We start from the raw sequence: 15154 nt of genomic DNA on the forward strand, positions 1-15154 counted from the left end.
TGTGTTCATTGTTGAGGATGTACCTTGTTTCTGTGATTCCTAACTTCAGGAAGAACAGTATTCCAGGGGGTTCTGAGGATTTTACCTGAGCAAGAGCAAACAATTATTGTCTATATGGAAGACAGTTTTAACAGAATATGTATCTTGTTAACAGGACACAATCTTCTGTTGTGAGGATTAAGCCGTACTTTGGTTTGCTTGTGTAACAGAGCAGTAGTTTTGAGGTAGCGCCATTCATATGATCTGGAATGCTTGCATAGCTGAGATGAACGTCATCAAACCAATAGAGAACTCAGTACGTTTAAAAAAGAAATAGTTAATTAAGTTGGTTTTCATGGGGAACACAGTCTTGAATCCAGAAGATGGAATGAACTGGAGTAAGTTTAAGCCACGTGTCATCACGTAGCCATCCGATGACTAGTACCAATATGAATGGACAAGTTTAGGGTCCAAGCAAGAACAGGTGGACTTCAGGAAGACAGATCGACTTCTCCGTTTTCTGACCCATGTTTGATCAGTACTCAAAAACCCTAATCCTAGGGCCACTGGTAGCTCCTGATATTCTGAACGGAGCCAAAAGATGGGGTAGAACAGCTCTGGGGCTGCATTTGTGCTGCTGCATGGATGGCCACCGAGAGCTGCTGCGGGACCTCCTGGCCATAGGGTGTTTTCACACATAGCGCTCATGACTCTGACCCTCAACCCACTGTCTTCCTTGGCTTACATCTGCTGGCCATCACATGCCCTCCCAGATCGGCTCACTGCCTCCCCCATTTCTTCTCTTGACAGCACTGCTGGATGGCTTGCTGAATTTTTTTTTTTTTCTTTTTTTAGTCTGTTGATACATTTTCCAACAGCTACTCTATTTGACATAACCTATACATTCCTTTTTTTTTTTTTAAATTTCATTTAAAGCACATAATTAATTTGCCAGGGCTGTCACAACAAAGTACCACTGATTAGGTGGCTTTTAAACAACAGAAATTTGTTTTCCCACAATTCTGGAGTCTGGTACTCTGAAGTCAAGGTGTCAGCAGGGTTGGTTTCCTCTGAGGCTCTTTTCCTGGCTTGTAGATGATCGTCTTCTCCCTGTGTCCTCATGTGGCCTTTCCTCTATGTGTGTCCTTTCCTCCTTATAAAGACACCAGTCGTACTGGATTAGGGTCTCCACTCATGACCTCATTTTAACTTAATAACCTCTTTAAAGACCCTATCTCCAAATATATGCACAATCTAACTGGGGATTAAGATTCTGACATATGAATTTTGTATGTGGGGAATGTACAATTTAGCCCACAGAACACACTTTTATAAAATGATCGTTTGTGCTCCGAGAAGGCAGGGACTGTATTTCTCGTAATACCTAGAACCTAGCAGTGTAGAGCACACTGCAGTTGCCCCGAAAACTTGTGGCAAATGCATGCTTAGACAAGGGTATTCTGAGGTATCTGAGAGCAAGGGTAATGTTTGTCATAGATTTTTTTCTCTTAAGTCCTTCACTTTAGAGTCTCAAAACACCACAGGTAAAAGAACGAACAAAGCTGTAATGGAGGAAGTATATATTTCCAATAATCAACCAACTTTTTCCAAATCCAAAAAAAAAGTTTAAACATCCCCTTCAGAGGCTATATCCAGGGATATGCTGAGTTCTTAGAGACCAACCAAGCAAGATTTAAGGATGTAACAGATGCCTCTATCCCTGCCATTTTTTGGCTTCAAATTCTGATCTTGAAGGAGACTGGAAGAATTTACCACATGGCTAAAGGGACATTTATTTTTCCTAAAGTATACCATGACTACTTGATGATTCAAACACTAAAAAGTACCTAATTAGAAGTGCCCTTGGTCAATCTGTGGCTAAATTATTATGTTTCAAAAGAACAAATTGGGATAGGGTAAGAAGTTTCTTTAGTTGTGGGTTTTGCTATCAGATACCCATGTTCCTGAGTTCTTTGGCAATAAATAAATAAATAAATAGATAAATCACTGTTTTTCTTAAGGAAAAAAAAAAGGAAAAGAAAAAAAGTTAATTTTTGGGAAAACAAATTGTAACAATAATAAGTATAATGATTTCTGAGGCTATTTTTCCCTGCAGATTGGACTTGGGTGGCTTTTGTAGTGATGCTTTGAACCTGGAAGTTAAATGCTAAAGCAGTGACATTTTGTTAAAATAGACTATCACAGAAAAGCTCAAGAACAAAGATAAAACATTTACTTGATGTTTCTTTTCACTGTGTCCATGCACCTAAGTTTTTACATGTATTTTTATCATTTATTTACAATAGAGCTTTATTTCTTGCTAATATGTATAACATTTAAAATTTGCACTTTTAAAAGTAGTAATGTAGAAATTTATTTATATTAAGTGAATTTTATATCTATTTATATTAAGTGAAACTATAGTTGATCCCAGTTGGGATCAAGCACAAAGTGGAATTCAGTATGCTTTAGCTTTGTTTTAAGCCTTAAAAAAAGCTGTATATTTCAGATGGCAATTTCTTTTTCTTCACCCATTCCCAGTTCAAAGGTACGTTAGGGGTGACTTGTTTGTCCCAAACAAGGCAGATGGTGGAATTCGGAGGGGAAAGCTGAAGGAGGTTCAGGTTGGGGAAACCACATGGCCCAGAAAGCAGACCCAGTCTGAAGTCAGACTTCCATTCTTACAGAATGAGCTCTCAAATATGTAAGATAGAAATGTGTGTGGTGTCTGTGGACTGGTGTAATTTTGAGAGAGGTGGTAGGCAATTTGCATTCTGGGGTGATTTGAGGGCATCAGGATAGTGGGAAGTTGAGACTTTGGAAATCTGGTTTCCGTTCAAGTCCTATCCTGTTCTCACTGTGTGGCTTTGGACAAGTTGGTGTCCTTTCTGAGTTTCTGTTTTCTTCTCTCTGAAATGGTAAGACTTAAGTTTATTATCAGGATGTAATTAGTGTATGCAGAGCTGCTTGCTAACCTGGGATGTGCTGTAACGTTACTGTTCGACTATCCTGAAGAATCCACACAACCATCCACATTTCCTAGTTCAGGTCTCCTGACCAGGACAGTGAAGACATTGCAGTTGCCGCATGACTAGGCTCCCACTTCTCTGGCTTCCAAAAACAAAAACGTTGTCCAAGCCTGTTTGTTAACCTATTAATGAGATGTGATTCTTCATATTATTTGTTGAATGTGAGACTTATTTAGAGCATTTAGTGAATCAGATCTGGAGGGAATCTTATCTAATTTCCTCCCCTCCCTTCAAGCAGGGCTGTATCAAATGTGAATTAACTCTGGCAGATGGTTGTTAGATTCTGTTTCTAAATTTCTTAAAGGAGATTTCACAGTTTTCCTCTCTAAATTCTTTCAGCAATTTAGCAATTCTTATGCCAAGTCCTTCCTTATAGCTGACCTAAATCCATGTTGTAATTTAATTCCTAACCCTCTACTCTTGTCTTTCCTGGAGATGGAGAACAGCTGGTCTGCAACTTTCTTATGCTAATAACCCTTTGTATACACTTAAGGAAGAATTACTCAGTTCCACTCTGGGCTCTCCCCCTTGTCCTGCATGGCCCCACCCCTAGATTCATCAGCTGGTATTCTCTGATAGTTCATGGCAATGCCGCCCATCTCCCTGCTTCTCTCTGACACTTGGCTACATTCAGGCATGGGGCAGAGCGTCGCCAGTGGCCACGTGGACCTGGGGAGAATGCAGGCTGCTTGTTCCTGTCCTCCTTACGCTTTGCGCATAATGTTGGGCCTTTTAATTGATTATTGGGATAACCCCTCACAGAGTGATATGGGTGTGTGGCACGTTTATCTTATAAACATGGAGGTTTGTAGGTATACTTACCATAGGTTGCTATTGAAGTTAGGCCTCCCCAGTGCCTTAGTTTGCTCAGCCAGTCACTTCAGGAGGCTGCCACTTAGAGTGCTGAAGGGAACACTGATTGACATCTTTGCTCTGATGGACTTAGTCTTAGAAGACCCTGAGCCAGAAGTCCCCTGAGTGCTATAGTGAAGGGCTTTCCCACTGCTCTAAGTTGTAATCAGGAAAGAAGTGACACTGAGGATTAAGCTCATGAAGTTGATCCCATGTGGTTTCCTAGTGGATGTTGTTTTTAATCTGAATATGTGTGCTTTTATGTCTCTGTAGGTTTATTACCCAGAGCTCTCTGTCTGGGTCAGTCAAGAACCATTTCCAAATAAGGAAATGGAGGGAAGGCTTCCTAAGGTAAGATCTCTAGCTACCATTTTGTTAAAAATGTTTTTTCAGTTTAAAGCCAACTAAAAAAGTCAGTTATTTCTTTTTTATTTTAATATCCATTTAGTCTACAATAAGAATCTAATAACATGATACTGTAATGATCTTACAAATAATATATAGTACATATGTACTACAGATACATATATATCCGAAAGTCCTATGATTCTTAAGGTTCACATTATCTTTCTTTTTGACAAGTTCAAAGCAGATTTTCATTTAAGAATCACGGAATCAATTTATCAAATGCACATTTTACAGGTTTCTACTTTGTTCCATTCAAGTATGATTAAACTAAAAGATATCTTAAAAGTACAAAATGATGACACTTTTGTCTGGTAATAGTGCCTAAATGTCTGATGAAATCACCCAAGAAACAAAACAGAACATGAACTATTATTTTTCTTTCTTCTAATTTTCAAGCTTAAAAGTATTTTCTACAAACATCTTTTCTTCGTTCTGACATCTTAGGTGTGATAATTCTCTGCATTAAGAAAATTTGTCAGATTTACATTTTGGATTTTAGCACCATTTCTAACAACAGCAACACTTAGCAGTTTTTAGGATAGATTCCTTTGGACTTGCTTGTTAAGGTAAATATCAATTTGACCTTAAGGAAGAGGACTGTACTTTTTACCACTGACCTGTTGATTTTGCAATTCAGAAAGAAAATGTGCACTGAAAATAAAATTTCCATTCAGAAGTTTCATAAGTGCAACTGACACATGGTGACAATTTCCCAGCTCTTATTGACATTTTAATGTTTGAGAAACTCTTACTTACACTGAATGGCTTCAGCAGTGCCCTATCTTTTACTGACAGGCAGCATTTGGAGAGATTGTGTCAACTGGTAGTTAGCACTAAGAGAAAACAATTCTAAATCACTTTAAATCTTCCAGAGAATTTCTGAAGGTCCAGGTTGAAACCAGCGTTAGGAAAAGTAGGTGAACAAAAGGATTCTGGACCTGCCTGAGCTACATTTGTGCCATCTTGTAGAGCTGGGGTGGAAGTGAGCTGGTGTCCTGGAGCTTTCCTTAAAACACACGCACACCCCCATCACCCCAACACCACCTCACAACACCACTGCCCACCACACCCCCCCACCTCACCTCACCACCCCTTCACCACCACACGCTCCTACACCTCCACGCCAGCACTCCAGAAGCTCCCCCCCCCCAGCAGCAGCAGTCGTATAACTCTAGGCATTCTTTCCTGGGAAGCTCAGGGCATCATTCGTCCGAGCAGCTGAGGGCAAGACATGATAATGGAGGGGAAAGGAAGAGTATAGTGTTTTCATTATTTCTGCCCCATTCAGCCATCCAGAAGCCCTTGCTTTGATACTGGTGACATCAACCAGAGTGGCAAGACTAGGCAAGTTCTTCAGTGAGGTCAACAGCCCCTCCCTTTTTCTTAGAAGGCCAACCCAGGACCTAGACTGTGCCTCCACTGAGTCACGCTTCACACGATTGGCACAACAGACCCTGAGATTCAGGTCTTCTGTTAATTTCTTTTCTCTCTCCATATGTGAATAATCCTTTAAGCATAATATATTTGTCCTTCCCAGAAGTTTTCTTGTGGAAAAGCACATCTTTGTATAATCAACAAAAATAATCTTATGTTGTCCGAGGTACATTATTGAGAAACTGGGGGATTCAGACTCGAACAGTTCTCAGCAGAGAGGGCCGGCCAACCTGAGGTAGCTTAGTTATAGAAGCATCCGGGAGAACCAGTCTGGGGAACCACCGGACACATCTGTTGCTGCTGCTCCAGCCTTCTAGATTGACCTTCAGTTGTCTGGGAGCCATGAGGAGCTGGATGATGGAGGAAGATAGGATTATTTTTGCCTGAATTCTTATAAGGCATCTTACTTCTGAAGAAGTAAGACTACATTGTATCTCCTCTTCAAAAACCTTCTCCCCTTGTTATAGAAGCCTATAGTTCTTTCAGTGAGGGAGCAGACTTTATTCTTTTCAAAAAATGAGGGACAGGAAGGAGGGACTGAAATCTAGTAAATTCCAGCCACCAAAGGGAAGATGTGCAAAGCTCTTTCTGGCTGGTCAGGTTTGACCTCTCAGGGCACTTCAGCAGCATGCCCGTCCGCATGGCTTACCACTGTTGCCTTGCCATTGTCCAGTTAACTTGGGCATCTCCCATACAGAAAATAAAGGGCAGGATGGACAGGGACTATTTTTGTCTCTGTTTTAATCGCTGTAGCTTTAAAATCTGAGTCTTCAAGCCACAGTAGGTATTCGGAACATGAATAATAAATGAAGACATGAACTTTTGGGGGGGGTGGTCTCAAAACAGAAAAAGTAGTAAAAATGGTAAATTCACATCTGAAATAATATCCTTCACATTTTTTTTTCCCCCTAGAAATATCTCTTTCCAAATTACCGAGAATCCCACCCAATCTTCATTTGGTTTTGTTTTGTATTTTCCATGAAGGTAATGGGGTTACTAAGATGGAGACTTTAGAGACTGGCTAGTTAGTCATGCAGGAACTGAAGTAAGCCGCTTTAAGGGCAGCCGTGGACAGAGTGAAATCACACTTACGAAGTTTTGATTTTCCTTCCTGGCCTGTGATGATTAGCAGCTTCTGAATTCTTTATTCGTCCAAAACCCAAGTTTGTCACATCTTGAACTAGGCTAACTGGTTGAGGGAGAGGAGAAAAACAGTTTAAAACCACCAGGATCAGAGTGGATTTTTTTTTCTATATCTTGGGATTATATGTCAAAATTTCAAGATTAAAATTTTTTGCACAACTGAAAAAGACTGCCCAGTATAATGATTCTAAAGGTTTACCTAGGTCCTTAAGTGTGTGAGTAATGAATTACATTTTAATTCAATTTTCTGATTTAGTCCTATTGCTATTTAGTGATACCAAAACAACTTAAAAATCACAATCTTAGAACATGGAAGTACACACTGAGTGGATTTTCTATATATCCTGAAAATGTATGTTCCCAAAGTCTGAGATTTTTAAACTCAAAATTTAGGCATACCAGGTGTTTAACATTTAAAAAATATATTTATAGGAAATAAGACTTACTAAAGCTGAATTATCTGTTACATTTAGTTCATCCTGTGGCTGCTGAAAACATTTACTCAGTTTTAAGTTGTTTGAAAGTTCCTGACTTCTGAATTCTTAAAAAGAGATTCAGATGTGATAATTTACAGATCTCAAAGCAAGATTATTATTTTAATTCAAGTATTCAAACCCAGCCAAAATAGATTAATAAATGTCTAATTGGAACATATGATCTGAGCAAAAAGGAAAAAAAAAATCTTTTAAAACCATATTGGATAATGTGTCTGAGAAAACTCCAGCAATTAATGATATGGCTAAAAGATAAGACTATTGTCAAATCACTATTTTCCTATCTGATTGGGATATGCAGGGTATTTGTGGTAAAGTTAAAAGTTAAGACCTATCATCCCTTGAGCAAATGGGCTTCCTGTCCTCTTGCTCTCTGGTTATGATGAAGAGCTGCTCCCCTTGGATGCCTGGTGGAGCATCAGTCACAGTGTGGTTGGATTATTCTAGACAGAAACAGAGACACCTTATTCACATTTGTGAGGACAGACTTAGAATAGCCCCAGGCCAAACAAGGTAGATCTCACTAAATTCTGTCCTGGGTGTCACACTGTCCTCTTTCCTGCAAACACTCCCACCTTTGGTACCTGCTTGTGGTTCTGATTATCTGGCCCACATGGACTGGGCCAGTTGTCCAGAGAATAAACCATACATAAGTTACCTTTGTATAGGCTGTCATCTCCTTTTAAATATTTTTATTATATATTGGAAAACAGGCAATTACCCATCTCCTTCACAGTCACTGAATGCTTTGAAGAGAAATGAGCACCTCTTACCCAGACTCCTGTTGGGCCCTGTCTCACACTAGAAACTGTCATCAGAAACCTGACTCTGGGGAATGCTGCCTCCCACATGGCTGGGCACAGCCATTAGGAGAAGCACTTGATTCTCCTGAAGCCAAGGCAGCGAGTGTTTAATTACTTCATGCCCCCACAGACCTAATATTTACATTCAGGTGAACTGTGTTTAATATGTAAACTCTGTTTGCAAAACATCTGGCGTTCAGGGGAAAATTTCAGATGGTTTCAGAAACATGACTACGTGTCTTTGTGTGTGTGTGTTTGTGTGTGTGTGTCCCCACCTGGTTTTCAGGGAAGACTTCCTGTCCCAAAGGAAGTGAACCGCAAGAAGGATGAGCAGATTGAGGCCGCCTCCCTGACTCCACCTGGCAGCAGTGAACTCCACTCCCCAGGCATCGGTTACCTCCACTCTTTTTAATTGTCACACCTCCGTTTGTATTACATATGGTGTATGGGTATTGATGAGGTCATGGTATCATATATGGGATTTTTTTCTGTGTAAATCATCAAGTATAAGAAGAAACTATGGGACTCTGAGCCTTGCTTTAGAGAATTTACAGTGGACAAATAGGTATCATCAAACCAGTTTTTAATCATTCTGACTCAAGTGAAACCGCTCAGAATTTCACACTGTGAATCCACGTTTACAACCCTTACAGGTGGGCCTTCAGGCCTGGTTCTCAACAACGGTGTCTTCCACAACTCAAACTCCCTCTGCTCTCACACAACCGGTCCACTCCTGCCTTTTCACTCACATAGCTCCCGACGGCTTCTCGCAGAGGCTGAGAGTCCCCATTTTTTTTTTTCCATTTAGATGTAATAAGCCTAGTAGTTTATGTTCATCGATTGTCTGTATATCTATATTTTATCCATGTACTCTTTTGATGTATAGAAGTAGTTTGAAACTCATTGTTTCCTTGTGGTAAGTGACCGAGATGCTGCCACAGGACCTGAGACACTGATGAATGGTGCTATTTTGGACTTTCAACATGCTCCTTGGCGAGGTAGCTCTGATGGAGTTATATTTTATTTCCATGTTCTAAGAAGGTGTTGGTACTCTGTTTCCCTGAATGTTGTTCTCTAGACTGGATTGACTTGTTTTCCTCGTGTCTTCAGTGTGGCTTTCTTCTTCAGCGTTGTAGGTTGAGTGAACGCTACCAGAGAGAGTGAGAGACTCACGTCTCGCAGGATGGCACTCACGGACAAGCAGTCCCAGTAGCGGGAGCAATCACAAAACTGTAATTTACTTACCAAATCTCTTCTTTCCGGTAGCCTCGCCTGCCTAGCTTAGAGAAAGAAAAGCAATAATTTGACAGGCGTTTTTAGATGTCTCTTTTGGTTCTTTTTGTTTGAAAGGATATTTGGGGGGAAGAAAGGGCAAACGTTTTCAAACAAATGCCCTCTGAAAAATAATCCAAAACAAAACAAAACAAAAAAACCCTGCCATCTGAGTCAGAATCTGAAAATTACACCTTTCCCCAAAATTAAGTTGGGAAAAAGGTCTTTATAAAATTTTTAAAAACCTGAAAAAAGGCAGAGCACTTTTCTTCAGCGATTTTGATAAGCAAGGTATAGATTTTACATTTTTGTCCTTGCTCCCAATGAAATGGATAAACAAAAATAAAACCAGACAATACCATCTACTCACGGATTGTTGTTGTGTTAGCCAGTCTGAAAGCCCACCTTAATTTTTATATAACTGTCTTTCAGCTCTTCCTCGGACAGGGCAGGCTGTGTTCCGCCCTGTTCCACGTCTGACTGTTACCGCCCATGCTGCATGCAGCGCACTTCTTCGTTCTCTTCTTGCTCCCCCATTGGCCTGAGTTTCTTGTGCATCTTCCTGCCCCCTCCTTTGTTAGAATAGGTATATCAGCCGTGTAAATAGAGCAAGAAAACAGTATTCTGCATCTGTGGCATTTATGTAGAGTTGCAGTTGTGCACTGCTGGAAATGCAGGCTTTTGTAACAATGTGATCTTTACTGATGCACTCACAACAGGTACCCAGTGTATTTTAGCTATTTTAGTAGTATTTGTTCAATAAATATGCAAGCTGTAAGGTAACTGGCTTGGCTCATCATTGGAGAGGCCTACTTCTGAATGCTTTCACTGGTTTGTGCTAGTTTGTGTGTTCTCAGAGCCCCCAGGGAGACCGAAGGGCAAAGGTCAAAAGGGAGAGAATCAGCTCTGCCTTTCACGTGTGTTCCCTTCCGAAGGTTCTATGCGATTAGGGGCGAGGCTGTGGCACTTTATCCAAAAGATACAAGACCTCCCTTCCTTAGGGAATATTTGCACTTATACATAGACAAAAGGCTTCTGCTTGGAGGAAGATGAGAATTTGAGGCGGGATTTTAAGTCATTAGTTCATATGTACCCAGCTACCTGGGATCTAGCACGTGATGAGATGGCGTCACCAGAGGTCTCCTGTGACCCCCACAACCAGAAATTCAGGCGGTTCATCCTCTCCCTGCGCATGAGAAATGCAGCGGCTCCCTCCTCCATGAGGACGTAACTTCACCCGGTTTACCACAAGTTGCTGAAGTGGCTGGTTGTGTCCAGATACTTCAGTTTCACCTGAACAGAGGCTAAGGCCCAGGCCTCTGAGATAAAGGCCAGAGAGGAGGGAGAGGAACCAAAGGGGGCACGGCTCCAAACTGGGTGCTCAGCTTCTGGAAACTGGGTATCAGATGGCCGCTTGACACCCGTGTGTCAGGAGGGACATTTATGCTGGGGACTTATTTTTGAAATTCACATGCATTGCAGATTTTGGTTAATTTTCCTATTTACCTTCAACTTTTATTAAGAGAAGGGAACGTTAGAGCAGAACTAAATCCCAACTGCCTACCACATGCTCAGAATTTGTTCAATCCAAAAGAAAATTCTTTAAATGGAGCTACCGCTACCTTTTTTGGTAATCTCATCCAGAGGTTAACATTTCCGAATATAAGATATGTCGTCCTTAAACTAAATTGCCTTTCACCTTACAAACAACTGCCATATTCCTCACGCAGCCGCTTCCCATCCCCTGTATGTTTTCACAGCTTGGAAGGGATGCATCTTGTCTTCCTGCCATTGCTAAATGGGAAACTCAAGAAGCAATGAGGCCATGCCACAGAGGCGGTATGGCCTAGGTGGCTTTACACCCATCTGTGTCAGTAATCTGTTGCCACAAAACACATTACCACCACACCATGCACCCTAAAACAACACTTTTCTTAGCTCACAGATTCTGTTCTCTTCAGGAGCAGGTTAACTGGTGCTTCTGGCTCAGGATCTCATTAGCTTGCTGTCAAGTCAGCAAGCTGCGGTCTTCTGAAGGCTTGACCAGGGCTAGAGAATCTGCTATTGGCCGGAGAACTCCGTTCCTCCACTCATGGGCCTCTCTACAAGGCTACTTAAGTGTCCTCATGACCTCTGGCTTCCCTCAGAGCAAGTAATTCGAGAGCTGGGAGCGAGCCATAATGCCTGTGACCTATTCTCAGAAGTCACTATCATCCGTCATATTCTATTCATTAGAATCAAGTCACTAAATATAGCCCACACTCACGGGGAGGGAATTAAGCTCTACCTCCTAAAGGGAAGAATACTGAAGAATTTATGGCCACATTTTAAAACCAGCACACCATCTGAAGTTAAAGCACTGAGGGTAATCCTAAGCCAAGGGCTGAAAGTGAGAAGGGCTGAAATAGAATCATAGCTACTTCTTTCCCTGAAGAGGTTTTCACAGTCTTTATAGCTCCAGAGTGAAGGTCCAGCTTTCCAGATTGAAGGTGTGTAAGGGAAAGCATCCAGGAACCGCAATATTGGGGATGAACACCCTCCATTTATTAAGACAAGTGCTGCCAGCTCCGAAAGGAAAACTTAGAGAATATATCAGGAACTGTAAAAACAGGAAAGCTAGAATAAATACTGTCTAAAGTTCTCTTCAGTGCAGTGGAGTCGGGTTTGCCGATGACAATTCCCTCAGCCTCCGTGAAGCCTGAAATATTGGCTGCATTTTAAACTTGTGGGAGCCAGCTCTGACTTGCTGAGCTGTGCACTTCGGGGGTTACTAACTGCTGAGGCAGAGGTAAGAACTTGGGGTGCTAGCTGGAGTCCGTGTGGGAGACACAAACTCTGATTAGGAGCTGCTTTGTTCTCTCAGGAGGCAAAAATGACACCCTGTGGCCTTTGGGCAGAGACCGCTAACCAACAACCACGGATTAGATAGGATGTGTAGACTTGTTTTGCCTGCTAAGTGTTTTATAAAAAAATCTCAATGTGATTGCCGGCGTTTACAAATGGGAAGATTTCATGTGAAAATGCAAGTTTTTGTCTTCTCTGGAAAACTGAAAAATCTGGCAATAGAGGGGTTAGAGCCACGTAGGGCCTCCCCCTTTGGTGAGGCATGAACCCCCTCCCCAACAATCCAGAGTTCATAACCTCTTATTTTCTTGTACCCTGCCTGCCACCATTGGCTTGTGGGTCGCAACACCCATGGCCGGTTTCAGACAACAGTGACCAGCTTATTCACCCACAAAGGACCAGGAGACCGTCTCAGATCTTTTTGTTTGGCAACTGGAGTGCATGTGGGTCTTCTGTGAACACCAGACAGGGAATAGGCTTCTCATACCGCTCCCCAAATAGGGGCTTCTGCTGTTCCATCTGCATCCCCAGGGTCTCTTTTAAACTCTTCGGGACTGAGATCCCTATGGTTAAAAAAAATCTTACACTGGGTCAGGTTAGGCTAGATAGGGGTCTGATAAACTCCTGATTTTTAAACTAGAGTGTGTGCCTCAGGGCATGTGAAGTCTTTCCAAGGAGTACACGCTCCTGGGTAGTTTTAAGGGAACTAATTTCCAGATCCCCTACACATATCCTACTCTTTCCCAAAATGGATCTACTGGAGAACAAATCTGTATTCATAGTAGTCCCTGCCCCACATTATAAAAACAAAGGTGTTAGTCTCACCTATCCCAAATCTTAATATGACACAAGGCCCTTAATATGAACCCAAACTCCCAGATGTGGCAAACAAAGGGAAAATTCCCTTTAATGGAACCTTTATGGTCCTTTGAAGGTTCCTTTAATCAGAAATCCATACAACTCTGGGCTCTCCTTTCTTAAACACATGTTAAAACTGCTATGTTAGAAAACACAGAAATAAGGTGTTTGGACTCATATATGGTTTTTCAGAATTCAGATATATATGGTAAAGTGGAATGATAGACAATTTTTATTTAATACCTTTTCCTCTTCCATCTCTTCACTCTTTTCAAAGAACGCCTTGCTCTTGAGGGGGAGAGACCTGAGAGAATGAAGCACAGAGAAAATCAGAGAAACTGAATACCAAAAATGGCCTCTTTGCGTACTTGTACACAATTATTTTCCACAATTCTCCATACTCATCCCTAGGATATATCTGAACTGGGAAGAAATGCAACTTAGAGCAGCTACAGCAATATATAGGTTTGCAATGGTGACTACTATCAATGTAATTAGAATGCCTTCAGGCAACACTAACATTTACAAGATAAGATGGATAAAACCCAAGGATAAACTTTCCTGTGCATTTTCATAGTCAATGCACATTAGTTAATACAGTTGTCAAAACCTGTTGTATCAAACCAGAGACTGAAATAATTATTTCAGTTATAGTCATATAGTTTTCTTCATATTCTCTTGTTTTAATATCTTTTTCATAATAATAAAAAATTATGTGCTGCCAGACTGATTAGCAGCATAGGACCTTTCCATATTATTAGTAGTATTTCTACTGCTATTTTTACACTAGTTTTTTGTTTTTGTTTTTTTTTTTAATTTGTGACTCAAAAGCCAAGAAGATATTGGGTTTTTTTTCCAATTTATTTATTTTCAGAAAAAACATTATTCATTATTTTTTCACCACACCCAGTGCTCCATGCAAGCCGTGCCCTCTATAATACCCACTTTTTTTAGATTTTTAATTTATTTGACAGAGAGATCACAAGCAGGCAGAGAGGCAGGCAGAGAGAGAGGAGGAAGCAGACTCCCTGCTGAGCAGAGAGCCCGACGCAGGCCTCATCCCAGGAACCTGAGATCATGACCTGAGCCAAAGGCAGAGGCTTAACCCACTGAGCCACCCAGGTGCCCTTTTTACACTAGTTCTTATTCTCCAAAGCCAGTCAGCCATATATACCATTTTTACCAGAGACATACTACCTTTTATCATTATTTTTTATTAATTTCTTTTCAGTGTTCCAGAATTCACTGTTTATGCACCACACCCAGTGCTCCGTGCAATACATGCCCTCCATAATACCCACCACTACTCCCCTCCCCTCCAAAACCCTCAGATTGTTTCCATTCTTATTTTATATGAAAAGGAGTCTATTGATTATCTTGTTTTTATAACTTAAACATGGAATTAACTATATCATTTTAATTTTTATTGTGTTAGTGATCAGCTTCACAAAATATGTTTTTAATCTTCATTGATTATTATAGTCTTCAAAACAGCTAAGGGAACTGAAAAATGAAGTCAGAGTTTTTTTCTGACAGAAAGGCTACCTGATTTGGCTGCTTGGTTTGGCAGTGAACCCTGGCTCTGCTAATGTGGTTTGTGACAGACATTTTCTATAAATGAGTTGAATCTGCAACTCCAAAGTAATAGTAACACATTTAAAGCAAAAACAAGGTCAAAGTATTTTATCAAAAGGCATTGTTTTAGCAAAACTGTAATGAAATTAAAAGAATACATTTCTGAAGACACAGAATTTTAAAAGGTGAGTCTATGTGAAAGTGTTATGGCATAAAAACAATGAGGAATCTTAGCAGAGCTCTTTTGGTATACTTCCCATAAAACGAGAAAGTGAATTATGCTAATGACAAGAACAAAAGCTCTTTGCAAGTCACGTGTTTTCCAATTCACTGATTATAAGAAAAATGAAGAAGAACCTAATCAAGTTTTCAGGTGACAGAGGATTAAAAGTATTTTTTGATAATAGCTCATTATATGAATTTTGGCATATAACATAGAAGAAGTTCAAATAATTGAATTATA

General features: G+C 40.7%; 1 protein-coding gene across 1 annotated transcript in view; it reads left to right on the forward strand.

Moving 5' to 3' along the window:
• Window positions 1-10197, forward strand: part of LOC122916901 (neuronal regeneration related protein) — a 28617-nt gene extending 18420 nt beyond the window's left edge. The window contains exons 4-5 of the mRNA XM_044264289.1: window positions 4134-4211; window positions 8429-10197. Of these exons, the coding sequence (XP_044120224.1) occupies window positions 4134-4211; window positions 8429-8554 (204 nt within the window). The 3' untranslated portion in view covers window positions 8555-10197. The remainder of the gene's footprint in view (window positions 1-4133; window positions 4212-8428) is intronic.
• Window positions 10198-15154: the final 4957 nt, after the last annotated feature.

This window comes from Neovison vison, chromosome 1, assembly GCF_020171115.1.
Source record: "Neovison vison isolate M4711 chromosome 1, ASM_NN_V1, whole genome shotgun sequence".
In the NCBI taxonomy this organism is placed as follows: domain Eukaryota; kingdom Metazoa; phylum Chordata; class Mammalia; order Carnivora; family Mustelidae; genus Neogale; species Neogale vison.